Source organism: Crotalus tigris, unplaced genomic scaffold (assembly GCF_016545835.1).
Source record: "Crotalus tigris isolate CLP2741 ecotype Arizona unplaced genomic scaffold, ASM1654583v1 scf7180000018585.330925593:3314079, whole genome shotgun sequence".
NCBI lineage: Eukaryota > Metazoa > Chordata > Lepidosauria > Squamata > Viperidae > Crotalus > Crotalus tigris.
In genome coordinates this window covers 415,926-441,054 of record NW_024097088.1, presented here as the reverse complement: position 1 = coordinate 441,054, position 25,129 = coordinate 415,926, and the positions used below count along the sequence as shown (strand labels likewise).

The window sequence follows — 25,129 nt, the reverse complement described above, 5'->3', positions numbered from 1 at the left end:
TTATACGGATGCTGGACTGGATTTCTTGATCTTCAGGGATGTCCATAACTCAGAAATATCGGGATGAGGGCCTCAATGCTACAATTGAAGCTTGGCCTGGTGTATGCAACATACCTTGAAAACAATAACAGAAAGAGCTCCAATCCTAGTTTTGTAGCGTTCATCTTGATCTTCTTGACCATGCTTTGCAGATCCCTCTGATCTTCTTTGATGCCAAAATGTCACCCCAGCATTTTTGAGAAGATGCAGGATAGCTTGCTCCAACTAAAATGATCTCTTGCAAGGTCTTGAGGATGTTAGGGTCTTTGATGTGGCTGCTGGCATGAAAAGGGACTGATCTGAAGTAGCATAGGTGATTTGGAAATGCTTGGGTGGAGAGACATCCTTCATTCCAGAGGGTAAATCGCATTCTGACCCAAAAAACAAAAACCCAATAACAATCCTGAGGATGCTTTCAGTTCCCATTTACTGGGCCACTTCAGTGGATCAAAAATTCAACAGGGGAAAAGAATGACATAAAAGTGGGATATGATGAACAGAAAAATCAGGAGAAACATCCTTCACCAAAGCCTAAAATCCCTTGCAAGTTGAACCAGAGACTGTGAAAGTGAGTTTGCAGAAAAATTAGCAGAGTTGGAAGGCACCTTGGAGGTCTTCTAGTCCAGCCCCCTGCTCAAGTAGGAGATCCTATATCATTCCAGATGAATGGTTGTCCAAATTCTTCTTAGAACCTCTAGTAATGGAGCACCCACAACTTCTGGAGGCAAGCTGATCAATTGTTCTCACTTTGTCAGAGAATTTCTCCTTAGTTCTAGGTTGCTTCTCTCCTTGATTACTTCTCCTCCTACAAGTTCTCTAGGTTGGGCCTATTCCATGTGTTAGAATAACACGATGAGGCTCACCGGTGTACATTCTGGATCAGTGAAGTCACTCCAGACAGGAATGTGGTTTAGTAATTTCCACTACAGGTTGGATTCTCTGATGACTACTAGCAAGGAATTCATCTCCCATGATGAATCAGGCACTTGACAAGAGAAATTAGTACTCTTGATGAATCAAGAGGACGTTGCCTTTTAATCCCTTGTTATCCTCCGCCATGTGAGGTCCCCGCCCGCCCGCAGAAAAAGGTGCAAATTGAAATTTAAATCTGGAGAAGGTAGAAAGAGTAACGGGAGTCCATTGCTTTCTTGGGGAAGTCTGATGTGGTGGCAATGTCTTGTGTTTGCGTTTCCCCATTGAAACATAAAATGAATATTCCAAATGCTCCATCGGCTTCCAGCATTCACTCTCACCCAGAAATAGCAGCTGCTGCTGTTATGGTTATAGTGCTCTTTCTATTGCCATGCACTCCCCCAGTATTAAATAAAACGCGCATTATTGTATTAACCTTTCTTCCTCTTTTTATGCTCACCTGCTGTGTTTATGTATGTCTCCTTCATCCTTCTGTCAATGGCAATAGACTATGTTCCTTAGCTCCTTATTCTCAAGACAGTCCTCTGAGGCGGTCGGTAATTTGGGGGTGTTTGTTCCTACCTTGGCTCTCCACCATCTTCCCCTAATCACCACTTCTCTACACTCTTTCCACAGTCTTGACTTCTTTCAAGCGGGGCCCCTTCTCTTGCGCGCAGGCATTTTGCAAATGTGAGTCAGATTGGCCTCGTTCGTCTCCCACTCAGTCCTCATCCTGGAGCGTGGCAAGCATTGCACAGAGAAAAGAATGTGGATAATAGCCAGGAAGAGGATAGAACAATCAGCAGAAAGTGGGGTTTTGTAGCGGGTCCAGGAACGTGGAGAGGGAAACCGCCGCTGGAGGTGGACCATGGGGGAGAGAGATGGGTTGCACGAGCAGGCGCGTTCTTTACGTGTCTTTGGAAACACATTTTAGAGACGTGCGTTTGCATTCCAAAGACAACTTTCTTGGACCGGCCTGTGTTTTCATTCCAACCACTCCTATCTTACATCTGTCTGCAGCCCAGCCAGACACTTCATCAAAAATGCCTCTTTCCCTGGGACAACGGGGAAATCAGATCTTGTCTAATCTCTCTTCATCTGATGCTCAGAGCCTTGATTGTTAAACATTGACGAGGATCGATTGGGGCAGGGCGGGGTGCATTTCAAGTTGTAGGAAACCTGGGCACTGGAGGATGCGCACTCTGTTGAGCGGGAAGGTGTTCAAAAGGCCTATGGTGATTGAAGAAGAGAAAACAGTTTGCAAAGAACCTACTTGGAGAATCAGGACTTACTAGAACAGCTACTTTGAACCCTGGAATGCTAATAAGTGCCAACCATCAACATCCCTTCTAAGACCTGCTGTGCTCCGTGCCTCATTCTCTTTGAATTCATTTGCATTCTTTCCTTTTTTTTTTAAAGAAAGGAAAGCTAGGAAAGTACCATCTTCAAACAAAGAATACCACCAGCTCAAACTGAGGGCCCCAGCAGCATTCTTAGAAAATCAAATTGGAAGGTGGTTATAAACCAAGGTTTAACTTGGAAGGAAGCCCTGGGGTAGGTGAGGGAGGGGAGGGGAGAGGAGAAGGAACAGGGGAAGAAAGAGAAGCAGAGATGAAAGAAAAGCGTCTTGGAGGCCGAGAACAAGTGGTGAGGAGCAGGCTCACCCCTCGGTCTTCTAGGAAATGGGTATTTTGAGACAGGCCTGGCTTGTAAGGTACGGATATCCTTAGTGTGTCCTCAAAATTCCAGAAGAGCTAGTGAGAAGGCGGTGTGGTTGAATTTAAGAATTCTTCTTGAATGCAAGCTGTGAACTTGAGTCCCTCTGGAGTCTAGAATGCTGGCTGCAAGTCCTTTTTTGTCCACATTCCACTAGACTGATTTCATTGTGTAACAAACAAATTAGAGGTGGTGTTGAGGGATGAAATGGCTGCTCGTGCCTTCACTGGTCAGTGAGGTTCCACACATCTAAGTTGGTTCTTTGGGTTAATTTTCATAGGACGTTCCTAGTCAGGGGTCTCCCAACATGGCAACCTTAAGACTTGTGGACTTTAAGACTTGTACACTTCAGTTGAAGTGCATAAGTCTGAGTTGAAGTCCACAAGTTTTAAAGTTGCCATGTTGGGAGAGGCCTGTTCCAAAGTCTAGGTTGAGAGATTGAAGGAACTCAATACATTTTTCTCCTGAAAACGACAACTACAGAGGAGGATGTGGGAGCTGCTCTTCAAATATCCCAAAGAAGGTGATGACAAATTTCCTTTTCATCCCTTTCCACATGCAAGGAAAAATTTGAAGAAAGCAAGTTCTGACTGAACCCTTGCTAACCATAAGAGTAAGTCAACAATGGAATCAGAATCTCTTTTTCTCTAGATGCTCCCAGGCAGAAGCTGGATGGTCCTTTGTTAACTTTGCTTTACTCTGGATTCCTGGAACTGGGCAGGGGATCAGACTAAGTAGTTTAAATGGCTCCTTCTGTGGGGTCTTCTTCTTTACTTCCTCTTTTATTGTTTCAGATGTTGAGGGAGAAACAAAGTTCTTGGTCTTGCTCGTCTGCCAGACTCAACCATTGTTAATTGAGATTGCTGTAGTGTGTCATTGATGTTCTCTCTCCTTACCCTTCCACTCCTCTCTCCGCCTACTGCCGCCAACAGCCCCCAGATTTTCCTAGCCGGCACGCACCAATTCTGGAGATTGAAGCCCAGACACATTGGCTAGGGCAGGGGTCCTCAACCGTGGCAGTTTTAAGACTTGTGGACTTCAACTCCCAAAATTCTGGCTGAGGAATTCTGGGAGTTGAACACCACAAGTCTTAAAGTTGCCAAGGTTGAGGACCCCTGGGTTAGGGAATTCTGACAGTTGGAGCCCGGACATCTAAAATTTCCTAAGATTGGGGGGAGGGGGGAGGCACTGCCTTTGCAGTACTCCCCCTTGCCTCTCAGTGTGTTCTTATATAATGTATGGTCTACAGGTAGTCCTCAGCTTACGATCACAATTGAACCCATTTTTTCTGTTGCTAAGCAAGACGATTGTTAAGTCAGCTTTGCTCCAGTTGACCACCCTTCTTGCCACAGTGGTTAAGTGGATCGCAAAAGGGGATCCCGTGACACCCCACCCAGGACACTGCGACCATCATAAATCCGAGTCGCTTACCCAACGGTCCGAATTTTGTCCATGTGACCGTACGGATGCCGCCGTGATGGTTAATGTTAAAAACATTAAGTCCTAAGTCACTTTTTCCCAGTGCTGTCATAACTTTGAAGGGTCACTAAACAAACAGTTGTCAGTTGAGGACTATCTGCACTTTAGATGGGCTCAACACTTTAGACCTGCTGCGCTGTAAAATCCTGCTAGGAATTTAAGTTTTGGATGTTCCTTTGCAAGAAAGCGCTTAGCAAAAAAAAAAAAAAGGCACCTCTTTTTCTAATGCTGATTAAGCAGATGTTTTTTTTTTTTTTTTCCCTGTTATGCTATGACTTTCCCGCCCCGGTCAAGCTGATAACCGAAGTTGTCTTCATCAGCCAAATAAATTCATTGGGGCTGGGGGAATTCCCCCCCCCCAGCGCTCGTGTGCTTTGCTGAACAGGGTGCCCCACTTCACACGTCTTGCCATATGCTGTTGTTTATAATCTGACTCCCCTTAGCCCGATTCCCTCCACGACAAAGTCCCACCCCCACAAAAAAAGTTTATAACCGTCGGCTTTTATTGCAATGATGTATGAATTCGGCGTAGCCTCGGATCAGGCAAATCCCGGGAAGCATTAGCTCTGCTTAAGATCAGGGATCTCCTGGATTTCCGAGTTGTGTAACTATTGACAAAAATAATCAAAACTGGGAGAAGACTCTCTCTGTGTGTGGGTGGGTGACAGTTTTGTTTCTTGCAGCCTTAGTTGGGCATGGTGTGCAATTTTTTCCCTTTCCTCTTCCTGTTGTCGTGCTCATTTTTTGTTTTATTTTTTTAAAACCAATAATGCGCTGGGATATTCTTGTTTTCCAGTGTAGCTTCTTGAAATAACTTTCTGAGGAAAGTGAACTGAGTTTCTCTCCCTCCCTCCCTCCCTCCCTCTCTCTCTCTCTCTCTTTGTCTGGGCATTTTGGAGAAATTTTCGTGTGTGGGTGGGGGAAAAACAAAGCCCCATTTGTGAGCAGGAACTGGCATTGTTTCTCTGAATGGGGAGCAGACACTGAATTCCCTTCATTGAGTTCCTTCTACATCTGCAGCTCTGGAAACAGATGTATCACAGTTTGGCTGCTAATACAAGGGGGAGCAGAACCCCGTGAATAAACAGCCCTGTTCAGTCTGGGGTTTTTTTGGTTTTTTTAAAAAGCACTCTGTTTGGTTGCGTGATGCTCACTCTGCAGTTTAGCCGATGCTAAAACCAAGAGCATGAAATAAAAACACCCCATTTGATCCTCTCTTTGTGTTGCATCTCTGGCATTTTTCTTAAATAGGGTCCAATCAGGAGGAAGATCAATTAACTTGTTCTTGGGAGTTGAGCTTTGCGGCAAAATACGGTATTTTCCAAAGCAGCAAAACGCTTCTTCCTCTTTTTGATGTTGTTCCAAACAATGTTGATTTTTTTTTTCCCCTTCCCCTCCCAGCGGTAAATAAACACATTTTCGGTATTCCTTCCAGTCTGTAAATGCTTTTGGGTGCTGATGGTGTTCAAATCTGAAAACATCCACTGGATAATTGCATATTAATGGAGAGCTGGTCTCCTCTTTTCCCCAGGAGAGAATCAGTGTCTGTTACACTAACTCAGAAATAGCCCTGATCAAAGCTGAATAGAGATTTAATTTGGGCAATTGACTCAGTTCTTTAGAGTTCCCTTCAAGCTCAATTAGGGCACAAGTTCAACTATTTCTGGTTATTTTTCCTTTTCGGCATTTTGGCAAACGGGCCAGCCTTAGCCAGGAAGATCAGAAGGAAGTCAATTTGGAGGTAACCTTATGCAGATTTTTACTTCCAAAGCCTGTGATGAGCAGGTCTATCTGCCAGGGGATTTTCTCTCCCCCAAACTGGCCATTGTCTTGAAAATCAGATTTATTCCTGCAGCTGGGAAAGAGAGGGGACTGTGTCTCAGCAACCCCAAAACCCAACAGTTGGGGACAAGGATTTAATCAGGAGTCCTCTTAAAAGACATTTGCACTTGAGGGTTATGGCTTCGTTTTTTTTGCTTTTCATCCACCGTCTCTTCTCTTGGGGTTTATCGATACTCCTTTTCTACTCATGAATATATCACAATCTTTGTGGCAGAGGAATTGCCCTGAGCAAAGTGTGAGAGTGCTAAAGTAGAAAACTCATTTTACCTTCTCAAAAGAAGGGGGGAGGCGCGTCTTAGAAAGTCTGCAAAGTCCTTTGTTCAGAAAACAATGGCTCCGTTGGTCAATTCTGTGGGCTTAATGTCTGTTTTATTTGGAGATTTACTGCCCTATTTTGTGCAGAATTTGTGCCTGCCAAGGATTATTGATTTTCACTGAAGTGAGCAGGACTGGTCAGCTAAAGTATGCCGGATTTTATACCCTTTTTATGGACTGTGTTGACTAGGATATATTCTGTATATTCTCAGACAGATCTCTGAGCAGGCCTTGAAATACTTTAAGAGTGGCTCCCATTGAGAAGTTGCCATTAATTCCCAATTTTAACAGGACAGGGGGGGGGGGAAACATTATCTCTGCCTTTAATTGATTTTGGGTGGGTGGCTAGGTTGTGTTTTTTAAATCAAAGTTAGGTTTTTTTTCTCCCCAGTCAAATTAAATCCTGCCCACCTATTTTGGCTAAGTATGGGCCTTGTTTATGAATGGAGTGTTAATTTTGCCTTGGGCATTATTGTTTGTTTCTTGTTATTGATCTTGTCATGCTTTGCCCAGGATACTACTTGTTTTGGGGCAGGTCAGAAATATTGCAAAACAAACAAGCAAAAGACACACATTCACGCACTACACACAGAGGGATAATAGATACACAGAAATATTGCAAAACAGACAAAAGCACATACATAGATTTAGCCGCAGAGAATAAAAACATTGCAAAGCAAAGAAATGCACATATATAGATACAGAGAAATATTGCAAAACAAAAACACACTTATAGAGATATAAATACACACAGCCAAAATATTGCAAAAACAAACACACACATACAGAAACACAGAAAATATTGCAAAACACACACACACACACACACACACACACACACACGTAAACACACAATTTCTGTTCATAAAGAGGCACCACTAAAGAGCAAAGCTCCTCCTCCTGTTTCCTGTACACATTTAGTGGTGCCGAAGAGATGATAATAAAAAAAGAGGATCCGAACTCAGCAACTTCAGCCTCTGCTCCCAACATATGAGCAGGTGAAAACATCTGGCATCTTGGCATCTTAGTTGATCTGATGCAACCGCTTTTGTTCTGGCCAGCTGTGGCTCTCAATGATTGTGCGGGTGTGGAGGGCTGATAGGGGACCTTCAACATTTCCAAGGTCTTGGCTTCTCTTGACCTTGAATGATCAGAGTTCCCAAAAGATGCTACCTAGTTGGCTAATGAAGTGCCTGCAAGAAAACCACCAAGCTCAGATAGCACCAAGGACACCATAGTTTAGGGGTCTTCAAACTTGGCCCTTTTAGGACTTGTGGATTTCAACTCCCAGAATTCCTCAGCCAGGCACACTGGCTGAGGAATTCTGAGAGTTGAAGTCCACAAGTCCTAAAAGGGCCAGGTTTGAAGACCCCTGCCAGAGTTCATCCCTGAGCTACAGATAATCTCTTCTATAGTAGCAAACTGTTTTCCATCTAGTTGTTGCTACCTATATCTCTCCTCACCCTGGCCATGTTCAACAATGTGGAGTCTGAGCAGTTTAGCCTTTTTTTTAAAATTAAACTTGTTGTTGTTGTTAGTTGCAAAGTCGTGTCCGACCCATCCGATCCCATGGACAATGTTCCTCCAGGCCTTCCTTTCCTCTACCATCTTCTGGAGTCCATTTCAGGTCACTCCTACTGCTTCAGTGACTCCATCCAGCCATCTCATTCTCTGTCGTCCCCTTCTTCTATTGCCCTCCATCTTTCCCAGCATTAGGCTCTTCTCCCGTGAATCCTTCTTTCTCATTAGGTGGCCAAAGCACTTGAGTTTCAACTTCAGAGTCTGGCCGCCTAAAGAGCAGAATTAAACTTGATTGAGCATTAAATTGCTTTGAATTGTCAACAGCCAAACAACTGTGCAAGGAAGTCCACTTTTCAGATAAATAAAATGAGTTTGACTTCTGAAGATCTAAATGTTAAGAAATTGCCAGAACATGGAGAAGAAGCCCTTTTTAGTCAATCCCAGATCTAATAATGGAATAAACTGTTTTTTGGTGGCTAAAATGGATAGTTTTTATATACAGAAAGGCCAACGATTCTTTGCCGGTACCAGAAGCTGGTCAGGTTTTTTTGGAAAAGTTCAGTTTGAAATTCCAGAGAACTTAATAAATCATTGTGGATCAGGAATGGGCAATCTGGTGTCCCCCCTTTATTTTGGCTTCAACTCCTTTCAGCCAGCATGGACAATGAAAAAGTATTGTCCTGGCTGAGGTCCAAAATACTTAGATGGCACCAGATGGCCACCTCCTGTTGTGGACATGATTGGAGCTAGTTGAACATCTGCCTGTCCCTGAACATGGCAGAGAAAGAGGAGGTGAAGAATTCCAGGTTGATATGGAATAATCTTTAAGAAGAGAGCGGGCGGTCATTTGTCTGAAATGGTATAGGGTCTCCTGCTCAAGCAGGGGGTGGTGGACTAGAAGACCTCCAAGGTCCCTTCCAGCTCTGTTATTCTACGTTCTAAGATTGAGAAATACTGGTTTACAGGCGATGGGTTGTGATATTTATTATTTAGGGTAGATTTTTCATTCACCCAATGTCATATTTATGCTACTGAGTTCCAGCCGGATTCACAATTACTCTTTGCTATTGTAGTGATCTTGTCTTCTGATCTTGTAACCCCCCCCTTTTTTTTTTTTTTTAAAATAGTGTGGACACCTGAAAAGTTCTCCTTTGTCCCTAGGGAAACGTGCTTTTTTGCTTGAAGGACTTGCCTATTTTTAACCAAAACAAAACGGTTAGTGATTTCAAGAGTTGACTCTCAGATTTGAATTCCCCATCTCATTTATTAGGTTACATTCCCAGGGTGAATACTCTATGCAGGCTTGGAGTAAGCATTACATCATCATCGTCACCATCGTTGGCCTCCAGGGATGACTGGAAGCATGGTAGAAGCATACTGAGGTCACCAAACAAGCAGGTTGACACTGTCAACTTCTTATGAGAGGCAGGATGGAGCCATGTAAGCGTGAAAAACTTATTGGAAGCTTCATGCACTTAGTTTCCCTCTGATTTCCCAGCCATATTTCAAACTACAGTTAGGAGAGAACTTGTGGGGCCAGTGGGCTGGGATTTGCACCCTTCTTCTCTAGAAATCTCCAGAAATACTCTAGAAATGTATGGTGTGGGATTTCCACATAGAATATGAATCTGAAATAAGAGCTGGTTTAGTGAAAGCTGATGGGACAATAAATGGGTTAGTTGGGCTATAAAATGTCCTAGGACTCCAGAGACCAGCTTTAATTTCATCCCATCATTTTGGAGAACCTTTTTTGTAGCCTTATCCTCCTCCTCCTCCTCCTCTTCCTCCTTCTCCTCAATTGTTAGCCAAACTGTCTGCCAACTTTGTGTGCGTGTATACATGTATTGCCTCTTTTTTTTTTTGTTGTTCTAAAAAATTCTTGGCAAGTCCAGCATTGTATATACAGTTTCTGTTTCTCTCCCCGGAGCAGAACAAAGCTTTCAACACAGCACATCTCCAGAACTTCTGACAGGAAACCGTTTTAAAAGGAGAACTGGAATTTGGCCACTGTGTCGTTAAGCAGAGGGACAAAATATTTTCCAGAGCCAAAGAGTCTTGCTAGTTTGAATGCCACCGGGTCTTTTTTATTATTATTATTTTTTACTTCGAGTTTGTCACTTAGTCTCTCGGCTACAACTTTGTATGTCAAAAGAATACGGGAGATGAAACTTCTGTTGGCGTTGACGGAGAGAAACATTTTAAGGTGAATTGCCGCTTGTGCTTTGATCTTCAGGGACAGCCAGGAGGATGGGATAATCCTTATTTGTATTCCTTTCCTTTCCCCAGTATGGCAATCAAGATGAAATGAATAATGCCTTATATTGCATCATTGGACTTTGTTGTTGTTCAAACTTAGCTTAATTGTCACAGGGGGAAGACTTTCCAATAGTTACAACGAATGAAGGAGGATTGCATAACCATTCCGGTCCTTTTTACGGTCTCAAAGAACCATCACCCTCAAGTTGCAAATGAAGTTTGGGGGTGTGTGAGAATTGTAGAAGAACTTTTGTTGATGCCTATGGATTCTGAGAACCATAACAATTGAGTTTCAGAACATGCCCGCCAAAAGCTGGACCTGAATTTGTGGTGTGTGTGTGGGGACTGTCAGAGAAACTTCTTTAGATACCTGTGGACTCCTGAGGATCATAACAGTTGAGCTTCAGAACATGCCTGCCAAAAGCTACACACAACATATTTTGTGACCCTTGGCTGAAACCAATCAATCTTCTACCATAGTTAAAATATGAAGAAGATGAATATGCTATCATCTGAAACCACAAGATTTACAAATATCAACACATTAATTTCTTGTTCTGGAGTTTCCTCCAATGAAAACCTGCTGAATGTCTTTAAGCAATCCAACTGGGGGATGCCCAGCTCACATCAGCCTTAGCCAGTATGATCAATACAGAGGCAAAGGATGATGGGTGTTGCGGTCTACCCACGTCTGGAAAGTCATAGCAGTTGACCTCTTCTTGGAAGAATCTTTTGAGGGAAAGACTGATTTGGGGGAGGGAGTATTATCCCTGCATAGTTCTTTCAATTCTTTTATCTCCTTTCTTCCTTTTTTCATATATTTAATGTTGGGTGGTGTTTGTTTCTTTCCTCTCTCTCTCTCTCTCTCTCTCTCTCTCTCTCTCTCTCTCTCTCTCTCTCTCTCTCTCTCTCTCTCTCTCTCTCCCTCCCTCCCTCCCTCCCTCCCTCTCTCTCTCTCTCTCTCTCTCCTTGTGGTTGGTGGCCATCAAAAACTTGGAATGGATGCAGTGATTTGTTGGCGGCTGTGCCTGGTATGATTTAAGTGAAGAACACTGCAGACGGCGCACGTTTGCCAGAGGTTAACCTTGCTTAATAGAAGCTTCCGTCCTCTTTGCCCGATGTGCCACCAACGCTTGCATGAAGGAAGCGTTGACTCGAGTGAACCCCTTCCATACATAATTCATAAAGCCAGGATAGACGTCTGCTTCTCCTCAAGGAGATGAGGGAACACTGGGGTTGGTTCTAATGCTGGAGCCCTCAGAACATCTCCAGAATAGATTGGCCTGCAAGGGATCGTCCTTTAGAAGCCACCTCTGCTTTGAAACTCACATGCAGGCCCCAGAAAGCTGGGTTGGGGTTCTCTATTGTGGTGATGTCTCTCTGGCCTGCGAGAGTGGAGATCCTTTCTGCATTTGACATCTTGGGCGCAGAAAAACTCAGAGTTGGCCGTGTTTCTTTTTCCTGGAGAGTTAAAGATCCCCTCAAATTGATTGAACCGGACTCCTGGAAACGTCATGGACCTGTCCGTTTGGTTGTCCTGCCAAGCAGCTCGTCATCCCTGCCATCACACATGCCACTTCAGCTGATGCCTAAGCTAAGGTGGCGTTGGTCAACTTTGCCATCTTGAAGACGCCTCGACTTCCGCTCCCAGCATTCCCTAGCCAGCCCTCCCCGCCGAAGTATAATGAAACACAATCCTGGGAGCTGGGGAATTCTGGGAGTTGGAAGTCCAGACTTCTTCCAGTTGACAAGGTTGAGAAACCCTTGCCTTAAGCGTTCATTTATGAATGGTTGAAGAGGTTTCTACCCCAGGGGTACCCAGACCTGACCCTGCTGAGTTTCTGGAGAAAGGGAAGTCATGGAGCTGGGGGGGGGGCTGCATCCAATGCAGAAGGGTTAATCTAAAAAGTGGGTTGGGAGGGTGAAGGATCCAAATGAATGGAATTGCCCTTCATATCTTTCCAGCATCCCTTTCTTCGCTGTCCGATCCTTCTTTCAAAGCAAAGGCAGATCCTGTTGGCCAAAGATTCACCTACATTAACCCAGAGCCGCCTTACCTGGTGTTTTAAGACCAGCTGAATTTCTTTCAAGCAACATTGCTGGGGAAAAGCCCAACTCACCTCAGCCTTAGCCAGGAACGAACAATACAGAGATAGAGGATGATGGATGTTGTTGTAGACTCCCAACATCTGGAAAGCGCGACATGAAATGGCAGGGGCCACCTGAGACCCCCCCGGCAGCCAGTGGCCAAACTCACCACTGGACAGATGGGAGGATGTCATAGGGAAGGATATAGTTTGATTTGCAAATTGGCCCTTTGCGTTCCTCGCTCTCTCACGGTTTTTCGAGGGGCATTCCCGGGGGAAAACGGGATGGGTTTGCAGAGAAAAGGATGGAGGAGCTCCAGGCGAAGAGCTGACCTATAACTTCTCCCCCCCTTCCCTCCCCAAGCAAGTATAATGAAATATAATCCTGCTTAGCTTCCAAGCCGAGACCTCCCACCTGCTAAGATCCACTGAGGTTAGAAATGGCAGGAGGAGATTCTGTGTATCAGTGGAATTTATACAGCGCCTCATTCCAATAAAACCTCACATACTTAGGGGCATCCATAGGTTTCCAGGGGGTTGCAAGATAATCAATAATCAAATTATCTTGATAATGAATAACCAGATAAATCGGGGCAGCCATGATAGGCGAGACGATACAGTTATATGATTATACTCTTGTAGTTTATTATGTAATTACAACAGTAGTCATATAAGCAACCGTATGATCTCGTATATCAAGACTGCCCTAATTTATTTGATAAGTCCTTGTACTTTTGTGGCTATGTTGAGCTCTGGAATTCTGCAATTGGTGCAAGAGAAAATAAACCAGAGAATTCTTTTCAAATCCATTTTTCCCAACCTGTCATCTACCAAACTCCCAGAACTGAAAAATTGACAAAATCTTCAAGCATTTGGTCAGATTTGAATGAGTTGGGGAAAGACTGCCCTAAATCTAAGCCTGGAGGGGGGGGGGAATCTTAAAGTTGGGAGAGAGGCACCTTAAAGGTCATTTATCTCACTCCTAGCTTGCTCCAAGATGAAAGCACTGAATGCACCGTATCAATCGTTATTATTATCAATCGTTATCTCACCACTGTGGACCACTTTGTTTGATAAGAAACATTAAGAGGTTAGTCCTTAAGACCTAATTAACATTAGCAAACCAACCTGCATTTCTTACGGGCATAAATTAAGGTCACATTTTGCAAGTGGACATTTCCTGAAGAAAAGATGGTTCGGGCGGCTAATCTGAGCTGTTTTTTATAACATTTGCATTACATGGAATTTTTGGCTGACTGCACTGTTCTCTAGGCCTGCCTCTCTCCACCCCACCCACCCCCCCCCAATTTGGGTGGGCTTCCTGGCTGTGCATCATTCAAACTTCCTGGAAAAACAAAAAATGTGTCCCACATTTAAATGACAGCTGCAGTCATGTTAACAAATTGCAGCAGTGTGACGTAGTGGTTAAGGCGTGTGGAACCTGGCTTTTTTCCAGTCAAAGCCATGGAAATTCACTGGATAACTTTGCACCGGCTCCTCTCAGCCCAATCAGTCTGTGTTTCTCAGCCTGAGCGTTTTTTTTTTAAGATGTGCGGACTTCAACTCCCAGAATTCCCCCCTTGCATGCCATCAACAAACGCACAAATGCATCCTCTCTCCTTACAACATCTAGCTAGAGGGAGCAGAGGCGTTTTTTTGCTCTCCCATCAGCTGCAGCCGAAGGAAGCAAGCGGCAGGGCTGAGCATTCGAGTGGATCTCGATAACCTTGGTAGTAAAAGTTCATTATCCAGGATTGCACCCAGGAGAACCCAGGTCATAAACCCCCTTCAAGCCTAAAAGGAAACAAACGGCTGTTTGGAAAGAAGGGGGGGGGGAAGGTCTTGAAGACAGATGGGGAAGCAATCGACTGAAGTTATAACTCAACCAGCAACAACCACTTATTGGTATATCACTCACGATATGTCAGTTTGGAGGTTTGCAGGGGAAATATAATGAGCCAGGATTTTCGTCTAAGTTGCCGCTGCGTGTTGTGAGAGCAGAAGACCAGAAGCCAGATTGGAAAGCAAGATTAGGATTTATGGCGTCTAGGGGGAAAAACACAGGTGGGGGGGGAAAGGAGGGCTGCTTTGAACCCTCGTGTCTTCCTGTTTACCCAGCTGATTTTTTTTTTAAGAAAACTGTACTGAAAAGGGTTTGAAAGCTGCATGACTGGATTAATTGATTGCTCAAATTCTATCCATTTAGATTTTGCCTAAATTAGCCTTCCTTGACAGATAACATTCCAGATATATAGGTAGTCGTTGGCTTAGGACCCCAATTGAGCGCCAATTTTCAGTTGCGAAGGGAAGACCTGTGTTAAGTGAGCGTTGCCCCTCTTTACGACTTTTCCTGCCACCGTTATTAAGTGAATCACTGCAATTGTGAAGTTAGTAACTCGGCTGTTAAGCGAAGACGTCCTTCCCTGTTGACTTTGCTTGTCGGAAGGATCACGATTCTGCGACCGTCATAAATACGAATCAGTTGCCAAGCGTCTGAATTTTGATTATATGACCAGGGGGATGCGGCAACGACCGTAAATGTGAAAAACCGATCCTAAGTCATTTTTTTCTGTGCCGGTCAGTAAATGAACTGTTTTAAGTCGACCGATTACTTATTTGATTGATCGATCGATGGATCGATTATGTGACATCAAGTAGGTGTCAACTCTTAGATTTTCCACAGGGGGCTCTGTTCCCATCCTAGATCTTCAGGGTCTTTTACTGGAGCCCCCATCCCTGGTGTCAAGTCCCCTCACCCCAAGAAGCTTGGCCAATCTTCATTAGAGAAAACATACCAAAATAAGGCCCAGTTGACGGAGAACTGAGCAATCACGTTCAGCAGAAAGAAAACATTACAGTCAGAAGTTCTGCAACTGAAAACTTGCAGTTCTACTTAATTTGGGGAGCGTGGTTCATTCTTCACTCTGTCAGAGAATGGGGTGGGGTGAGGGAAATATTCCACGGGTTGCCTTTTGCCCAAAGGAATAAGCATTGCGAATTATCCTAGTTGCTTCGTTCAGCGAGTAAATTTTTTAAAAGGAGAAAAATGACCACACACCAACTTGGTTCATCGGTCGATAGCCTTAATATATATACTTCATGCAATCTGGCCTGGCTTTTAAATTTGCAAAAGCAAATCAGCTTCTTTGGAAGCGTAGCAACAGAAGCGTTTATGTGCACATAACAAAACAGACACAGACACACACACGCACACACACACACATGTTCCTTAAAGCTTTGATGCTGTCTTGGTCACGTGGGAGTCCCTCGCAGCTGTTTCCCTTGTTTGTCTCTCTTTTTGGTCGAAAGGGGAGGCTACAGTTCCCACTAGCGGCGAAAATGAAGAACTTTTCGTTGTTGTCTTCTCCGAAAACACAATCTTGTAAAAAACTCTGCAGGATTCTCTTTCTCTGTTCTCCTTATTGGGCAATATTATTGTTCTTCACTGCACTGAAGCCTTTTGGAAAGTGGGGGGGGGGTTAGCAGTCCGTTCCGTTTTCCTTATCAAATTTTCTTCCCAAACTCTTTCACATGGGGAGGGGGGCTTCCTGAAAACAAAAAAAAGACTCCCAGATTTCTCCCTTCCTCAACAGTGGTGGGGTAGGAGTTATGGACAGGATGCTTTGATATAATGAGAGTCATTTGATTGCTGAGCTCGGCCTTTATAATTTCCCACGCAGGTAGCCCTCGGCTTAGGACCACAATTGACATTTCTGTTGCTGAACGAGACAGCTGTTAAGTGAGCTTTCCTCCATTTTACGACCTTTCTTCCCACAGCTGTTAAGTGGGTCACTGCAGTTGTTAAGTTAGTAACACAGCTGTTAAGTGAATCTGGCTTTCCTGCTGACTGCTTGTCAGAAGTCGCAAAAGGATAGTGCGACCGTTATAAATATGAGTCAATTGCCAAGTATCTGAACTTTGATGACATGATCCACTGCTGCAGGGGTTATAAGTGTGAAAAACAGCCATAGGTCGTTCTTGTCAGTGTGGTTCACTTATGGATCTTGTAATTCACTTAACAACTGCAGTGATTTCAAATAGAATAGGAATAGGAATGGAATAGAAATAAGAAAGAAAAGAATAGAGTAGAATAGAGTAGAGTAGAGTAGAGTAGAGTAGAAAATAGAATAGAATAGAATAGAATAGAATAGAATAGAATAGAATAGAATAGAATAGAATAGAATAGAATAGAATAGAATAGAATAGAAAGTAGAGGAATGGAATGGAATGGAATGGAAATAGAATAGAATAGAATAGAATAGAATAGAATAGAATAGAATAGAATAGAATAGAATATTGCAAGTATACCAGATGGACGGCAAAGAATCTGTCGCAGAATCAGGCAGGCCTGCTATAAATACTTTGAAACCTCCTCCCAGAGGGGAGCAACAGAAAGAGACCGTAAAGTGGGCGTGTGGGATCTCTAACAAAGCTTTGAGCTCTAAGCACATGTAAGCGCTTATAAGCAGCATCCTGGATACCAGGAAACAAGAACTGGCCTGCACACACCGTTCAAACACAGGGCAAGCCGATTGAAACCTCCGTCGTTCAGGTGGCTCTTTGTGCAGCCCGCCGATACTTATTCTGAGCCACCTCCGACAAATATCCACAGGAGACTGGATGTCAGGAGGAGAGAAGAGGGAGTGAAGTGGTGGGCGTAGCTACAAAAAGAGAATATTAAGGCAGATGAGAGGGCTCTTGAAGGATCTGAAGAGGGGTTAAACTGGAAGGCCACTGTTTACCGAGCTCAAGGTACACAAGGATGGTGTGAGGTTTTCAAATTGCAGGTGCCCATTGAATGTCAAGAGGAGATTTCCTCAAAGTGACCGTGGAAATAATATATTAGCCATGTCTTCGGTATTGACGTGAAGACAGGGAAACGGACCGGCCAGGCACTGTCCAGGCATCAACCCACATGGAAATACTTCGACCTGCTGCCAATTTCTGAAATATTTCATTTCAGAATAAGAATCTCAGTACCGATGAGGCCACGGGGATTTTTGGCATCCATCGGATGTCCCACTGGGTTGCCTTCTGCAGCCTGACTCTGAGGAGGACTCCAGGACTCAGCGGTAGCAGCTGTTGGCTTTGTAAGCAGGACTGGAGTACCTGGCCTGGTGGCTGCTATCATGAACGCCTCACACAAAAAGCAGGTCAACATCTACTTAACAAAGGAAGCATCTTGCAGCTTCGCACAAACTCGTGTGGAATTCACGCCGTTGCGCAATCATAACTTTGCTTGGGACCAGGGAGCTGAATTGGCCGCCCAGATGGTGTAGAGATAGTCACCAGGATAACATTTTTTTATTTTATTTTTTTGCAGCTGTGAAGTGTTGACTCTTTGCAGGGCCACAAAACTCTTGACTGCTTTTGTGGGATGGGCAAACACACACACCCTTTAGTTTCTTCCAGTGAATCAATGCAGTTGCGTTGGGTCAACTCAAAAACTGAATCAATTTCCCGGATCGTCTTTGATTAAAAACGTCTACTAAGCAAAGACCAGGAGGGAGAGAATTCTCCAACGATGCTTCTTACTGTGCAAATGTCGCTCTGTCTCTATTCGCCTCCCGTCCTGCTTTGCTCTCCATAAACACAGTCCAAAGTTTCCGGGCTGACTTCCTGTTTTCCTCATTTTGGTCTGGCCCTTGTGATCAGATGTCCAACGGCAGTTCCCCCCCCCCCGCTTCTTGGTGGCTTATCTCCTGATAACACCACCTCTCAAACAAAGGATCCAGCCTTCCATGTGCCAAACAAAGGAAGTGTGGTCCTGTTTCAAACAGTCTGGCTATGCAACATGTACGCCAGTAATAACAAGGGATCATCAATAATGTAGAAGGCTACAGGAGACTGGTGAATTTTAAAGCAGATGGTGGACAAAAGGTGGATGGTGCAGTTGGCCCCCATGCCGGACTGTTTTATAAATTGGTGTGCATTCATACGTTACATACATCTCATTTCCACTCTCTGGAAAGTGTCAGAGCAGAAGCATCAGTCATTCTTTCTTAAGCTGGAGGGATCATGGAGAATTGTCTCCTGTGGGTTCTAGGTAGATTGTAAAACAGACCAATGAATAAAATTATCTTGTTGGACAGAAGCTTTTGCCAGTTTGGGGTCTCTGGCCGATGACCCAAGTATGCATCTCAAAAGAAGGCCACCTGCTGTCTTAATTCTTAATCAAAAATTTCCAGTGAGAGCAATTTAGTACAATTGTTTGTTCTTGGGAAGTGTAATAAGTAGAGCGGCTCTAGGTAGTGTTTCTTCCTCTTTTCTCCGTGAAGGATCATCAGATTAAAGAGAGGATAACTTGTCACTGTTGAAGGAAGGAGCTGTAAAGGGATGCTGAAGGCTTATCTTCAGCTCTTAGGTGAGGGAGCCAGCGTTGTCTGGAGATGCTTCTGTAGTCATGTGGCTGTATATGCCAAAGATGCATGGAAGGCTGTTACTTTCCCACTGAAGTGGTTCCTGTTTATCTGCTCTCATTTGCATGATTTCAAACTGCTATGTGGCAGGAGCTGGGCAAACACAAACTTGTTGGTAGCGCCTATTCTTTCGCTTTCTGTCTTAGTGCCTGACTCCTCCTTAATGTTCAGAGAGGACCTGTTTTTTGTTGTTGAGGGTTAGGAACTGAAACTACATTGGTGTTCAGTCATTTTCTTCTTCTTCCTCAGATTGAGGGAAAAGATGCTTTTGGTTTGCTTTCTTCAAGAAGAAGAAAAGGTTAGTCAAGTTCTGCTGGGTGGTGCCGGCTGACCTGTCTTTTGAAGGATGGGATGGCCCAAAATTGTGGACAAATCTCTCCTTTTTTATTCTGCTATCCTTTCTGAAGTTCTCTGTCTTTCTGGACTTCCTACGATGAGATCAGATTTCCAAGGAGCATCAAAGCTACCAAAGAGGTTGCCAAATGAAGGAAGGATTAGTCATATCAAAACCCAACCTTTGCAGTTGCATCTCCTTGCTTCCTCTAAAAATAAACTCCAAAACGGCTTTGAAGGAAGTCTGAATATCAATTAGAAAAACAGAAAGTTCTCTTCTGAGAAAAGAGAATGTTCAATGAACTCCAGGATAGATTTCTTTCAGGGTTGCCTAAGTAGGGGCCTCGACAAATGTCTTGACCTTGAAAAGGCTACCCAACATGGGCCATCAAATTGTTAATTGTTAACATGACAAGGAAAAGAATGAGCATATCGCTATTAAATATAATGTAATTAGCAGCAGGCATTCTGCTCTCAATTGTAGTTATAAGTCAAGGACCACTTGTAGAGCTACTGGGTCTGTCCTGGGATAGCGTACCAAGGTCTCTAGAAGTCTTGATGGTCATCTTCCTCTTTAGATTCAGCAGAGCATTGTAGGAGAAGAACAGGCACAGCTGGAGGCGGAGTGAAATATGTCATTAGCCTAGAATCCCTATGTTTCCATAAACAAGGAGCACGGTGGCTCGCCTGGTTAGGACGCTGGATTGGAGGTTAACAAGCCCACGTTGGAGACCCGAGAGCTGCCATGGGCAGGATTGAGCTCTTGACCTTTGCTCCAGCAATTGCCAAGGACATGAAAGGCAGCCCTGTTAGGGAGCTGTCACTGGCTAATCCTTTCAACCTAGAAGCATCTCGATGCTTCTGACACCAGTGCAATTCCCACAAATATCTGAGTCCAGCCCATCCTGAATTCCATTGACCCATATCTGGTTAAAGTGTTGAACTTGACTTGACCAGATTCTTGTGTACAGGCAGTCCTCAACTTACACCAGTCCGTTTAGTGACCGTTTGAAGTTACACCACCACTGAAAAAAAGTGACTTAGGACCATTTACAACCGTTGCAGATCCAAATTCAGACGCTTGGCAACCGGCTCGTATTTATGATGGTCGCAGCGTTCCATGGCGGTGGGGGGGTCACATGGCCCCCTTTTACAACCGTCTGACAAGCAGAGTCCATTGGGAGAAGCCAGCTTCAGCCGCGCCCCTAATTTAACAAGTGCAGCAATTCGCGTAACACCTGTGGCGAGAAAAGTCGTAAGCTGGGGCCAAGCTCGCTTAACAAATGTCTCACCTAGCAACGGAAATGTTGGGCTCCGATGAGGTCGTTAAGTCGAGGACTCCCTGTGTAGGCTTGAATGAATTTGCTATGCTGCAATCTGACGGGGAGGGTCCTGATTCTTGGTCTTCCTTCTCTTCCAGGACCAGACGCCTGCTGGCATCGGCGCTCGAATGCAGGAGCCAGGAGTGCCCGCCAACTCAGGGTCAGTGCCTGCCCCGGCTCCGCCCTTGGTGAATGACTACACCCTGAGAAACCAACTCCTAAAACAGCAAATTATGAGACGGCGGCAACAACAGCAGCAGCAGCAACAACAACAGCAGCAGCAACAGCAGCAACAGCTCCAGGTTGGTTTTTTTAGCATGCTGGCTGGGGAATTCTGGGAGTGGAAGTCCACCTATCATAAAGCGGGTGAGGTTGAGAAACACTGATATAGAAGGAGACCAAAGGCAGATATTTAAAAAAGAAAAAAAAATTCCAGGGAAAGTTGCATGAATCTATAGCTGGAAACGGGAAGCAATTATTTTTACATGCATTTGCATTGCAAAGGAAATGGGCCTTGTGTGGACACAGCTTTTTGTCGTTGTTGCTCCTAGGAAAAGCAGAGGCATGGCATGATGGGCGTGGCGACTGAGCAAAGGAGTCCCTTTGTGGGCCAACAGATGAACCAGTTTCCTGGTAAGAAGGAATATTCAGCCACCGCGTGTAATTTTTTTAAAAAAGGAAATGGTTGTGTAAGTTGCTTGCACAGGTTTAATGAACAGAACAGAATAGGTTTATTGGCCAAGTGTGATAGCACACACCAGGAACTGGTCTTCCTTATAGAAGCACTCCGTATACAGGTAGTTTGCTTATCAGAAGATCGCAAAAGCGGGTCACAGGACCCCAGGATTCTGTGACCGTCATGAATGTGAGTCAGTTCTCAAGCATTCGAATGTAAATCGCATGATCCTGGGGATGCTGATCCTGGGGAGAATGGTCCTAAGTCACTTCTTTTTTTTCCCAGTGATGTTGTAACTTTGAACGGTCACTAAATCAGCTGCTGTAAGTTGAGGATTATCTGTACCTGCTAAACAACACAGATAATAATAATAATAATAATAATAACAACAACAACACCCCAGACTTAACAATTGTTGATAAGAAAGACAAAAAAGTCTGGATGGTGGACGTGGCAGTGCCTGGAGACAGCAGAATAGACGAGAAAGAACTGGAGAACATAACAAAATACAAAGACCTCCAAATAGAAATAGAAAGACTGTGGCAAAAGCAAGCAAGGGTAGTACCAATAGTAATAGGCTCCTTGGGTGCAATCCCAAAACAACTGGAGCACCACTTGAACACCATCGGCATTGACAAATTCGCTATTAGTCAATTGCAAAAGGCGGCCTTACTAGGAACTGCTTCCATCCTGCGACGATATCTGTAATACCATCAAACATCCACATCTGCCTATCCCAGGTCCTGGGTAAGGACTCGATAGGTAGACAAAATGCCAAATCCAGTCTGAACATCTGGCGGAATAATAATGATAATAATGATGATGATGAGTTTGAAGACATGACTCGCGTGCGTCTGTTCCCTCGCTAACTCGAGATCCTCTTGTTTTTTCCCAGCAGTCTCACAGTCCATGGCGACCGACTGCAGCCAGACCATGCAAGGCCCTGGCTCCACCCACCGCCTGATGCCTCCGGCCCAAGGGATGCTGCAGGGCACGCTGGCCTCTGGCCTTGGCCCAGCCGCCGTGAACCAGAGCAGCGGAGCGATGGTGATGATCCCCCACAACCCCAACAAGCAGCCGGCCATCTTCCCCCCGAATTCCGATTTCAACCTCCCGCTCCGAGGAAGCCAGAACTCCTTGGGCATGACTTCGGGATGTCAGACCGTCCACAGCCATCCCGCAGCCCGGCCAGTGATGGCCGCTCCCACCTTTGCCACTGGGACTCTAGTGACCCATTCTTCTGTCCAGCAGCACTTGAGGCAACCAGCCATGGCCAGAATGCCTGCCATCTATTCGAATTCCTCCGCCCCGATGTGGACGCCCACGGTCATCCCGAGGATGCCCACTCAAAATCCGATGGAGGCCACCTTGCACCAGTTCTCCAACAACCCCGTCTTCTCCAAGCAGAACATCAGGTCAAGCATCCCCAGCCAGCCCTTTTCCCACCAAGCTGGGCCTCCGCCCAACCAGATTGTCCCCGGGATGCAGGCCAGACAGATGCAAAAAATGAACGTTGGACCTTCGAACCAAAGCTTAATCCCTCCAAATAATCAGAACCTGAGACACAGTTTAAGCAGAGGCTCTTTGCCAGCCACCATGAATGTTCTGAAATCAATGCCCCAAGGGGTCTCGGGATTCAACCAACTCAACGTTGGGCCACCCAGTTATCCAGGCCCGGCAGGGCAGTCCTCCATCACGTTCAACCGGATGAACGCTCCTTTGGAGTTATTGCCGCAATACGACTTTGTACCACAGCAGAGCAACGCCATGCTACCCGGAGCGTGCAGCGAAGTTGACTTGCTTGACTCTTTGATGAAGAACAGTGTTGGCACTGATGAAGACTTGCTAAATAGTTTGACATTGCTAGACGATATTTTGGGGCAGCACGTTCAGAGTGCCGGACATGTCTGATTCTCGAGAGAAACGGAAGGAGGTGTAAATAATTTGCAGGATCTGAAACGGAACCGAAGCAGGGACAAAAACATATTCTAAATCTTCTTTCTTTCCGAATCGAAAGAAAAAAAAGATGTATACTTGGCTTAACTTGTCCTCTGGGTTTTGTTTTAGTTTTCTTTTTTCAAACGGCCGTGTACATATTTGAATATTTTGTAAATTATGTTTTCCTAAACATTAAATATGGAAGTATTTATACTTCTTTGCTGGACATTGTAAATACCTTATAGACTACTTTTTTTCTTATATTATAGGAATTACACTTTGGTCTAAATATGCAAATATTATTGTTAGTTCCAGTAATACTGTGTATTACAGCATCAAATATTTTATGTTTTGACATAACGTATGAATGAGGGGGTGCCCTGGAAAACAGAATGAACTGAAAGAACAATTTGCAGTGATTCTTACTTCCCTCCTCCTTAGTGCAAATTGGATAAATCCCCATTTTTTGATCAGCCGCCAAAACAGCTTCACAGAATAGCTCCGTAGGACAAGCTCCTACATGAAATGAAAAAATGTTGTTTTTGTTTTTTTCACCTGGGGGTTTCTTCACGCAGTGAGTATCTCCTCACAGCACAATTTTAAGGGGACGCAAAATTTGGGGTGGGGTGTGGCACACATTGGGAACCCTTTGAGTCCAATCTGGTCTGTGTAAAAAACGCATGGTGGGAACGTTCTCCCCAAAAACCTGATTGCTCCAAACTAGCCGATCCTGGAAATTGTAAAAAAGAAAAATCAATTTCACAAGAATATTCCATGCTCTCTTCCAGCCCTCCCTGTTTATCCTTCTCTTTATTTGTACACCTGCCTCATTTTTGTTTTTGTTTTCTAACAATTCCTGTGTTGTGCTACCTCTTAAGTAAAGACACCAGTGCTTCGTAGTTTCCCCTCTAATTACTTGGCCTTTCTTTGTTTTTGTTTTGAAAAAAGAACCTGTTGAAATATTAGGAATCCCAAGGCAGGGACACCATTGAACCTCTGGGGTCTGCACAGCCTTTCCTAGAAACCTCGAGCAATGTGTTTGTATGTGTGAAGAAACCCCATGAATAATATCCAAGAGAGGTAGCTTCTTTCTTCCCAAATGCTCATCAGCAAGGCTCCCCCCGTGAGAGTACAGGCAGTCCTTGACATAGGACCATAATTGTATCTGTCCGTGATAATTGTATGACAGACATAAAACTCATCTTTGCGGCTTTTGTTGTGGCAGTCATTAAGAAAATGTGGTTGTAAAGTAGCCAAACACCACGGTCTTTAAGCAAACCAATGTTTTCTTATTGGTGTGGTTTTGCTGAAAACCGGATGTAAGTGCCAGTTTTCAGGGAAAACCATCCTAAAATACGACCATGTAAATAAGCCATAATTGTGGCCGTGTTGCTGAGCATCAGATCAGCCTATGACTGCAGAAGGAGTCACCATCATCAGACCTTTGAATCCAGGCTGTTAGGATGAGTCGTAACTTTGAATGGTTGGTAGTCAAGAACTACCAGGAAGCAAGACCTGCGGATGTTGTGGTTACACCAAGCTGCCGCTGGAGAAATCATCAAATGTTGGTCTTGAGAACGCATTAAAATGCCAAGGCTATTTTACAAAATTATCTATGCCAGGATGCCCAGATCTAAAAACAGTTGTCTTTCTGATTTGCCCACCTCAACCATGTATATTTGTAGCATACCAATGCTTTGTTCTTGGCTCCAAATGATGATGATTACTTTTTGTATTCTGTTTTTAAAATACAGATTCCCCCTCTCCTGCCCCAATTCCCCGAGATAAAGATGTCGATAAAAACACAACATAACTTAACTTTGGATGTTTTTTCTTTCATTGTATATTTAAAGAGTCTGTTTATCAAAAAAAAAAAATCCATTGTACTGTACACTTCTTCAAAAAAAATGTTCCTACTTTGTGTAACCATATTTTAATAGCCAAACTTCCTCCTTCATTTGTAAAATAACATTCATGTCAAATACACCAAACTGTTTTTTCCTTCATACCATAATAAACTGCCAGAGAAAAATTGCACTCACTGAATGTTTTCGGTTATTTGTTTTGTAAAAACTGGTTTTTTAAAGATAGATGAATGAAAGTTGGATGGATGGATGGATGGATGGATGGATAGATAGATAGATAGATAGATAGATAGATAGATAGATAGATAGATAGATAGATCAGACCAACACTTGCTTATTCTGCATTGCAAGCTGGGATTAAAACCGTCCAGGTTTTGGGCTGCAATGCAGAATTTTAGCCAGATGTGTG

At 44.2% G+C, this 25,129-nt stretch overlaps 1 protein-coding gene across 3 annotated transcripts in view; it reads left to right on the top strand.

Moving 5' to 3' along the window:
• The window catches only part of MAMLD1 (mastermind like domain containing 1), an 82,226-nt gene extending 57,334 nt beyond the window's left edge, over positions 1–24,892 (top strand). For 2 of the 3 annotated variants that reach the window (XM_039354697.1, XM_039354695.1), the window contains exons 3-5: positions 20,340–20,543; positions 20,793–20,874; positions 21,813–24,892. In XM_039354697.1, the coding sequence (XP_039210631.1) occupies positions 20,340–20,543; positions 20,793–20,874; positions 21,813–22,828 (1,302 nt within the window). In that variant the 3' untranslated portion in view covers positions 22,829–24,892. The remainder of the gene's footprint in view (positions 1–20,339; positions 20,544–20,792; positions 20,875–21,812) is intronic. The other variant, XM_039354696.1, reaches the window with a different exon arrangement.
• Positions 24,893–25,129: the final 237 nt, after the last annotated feature.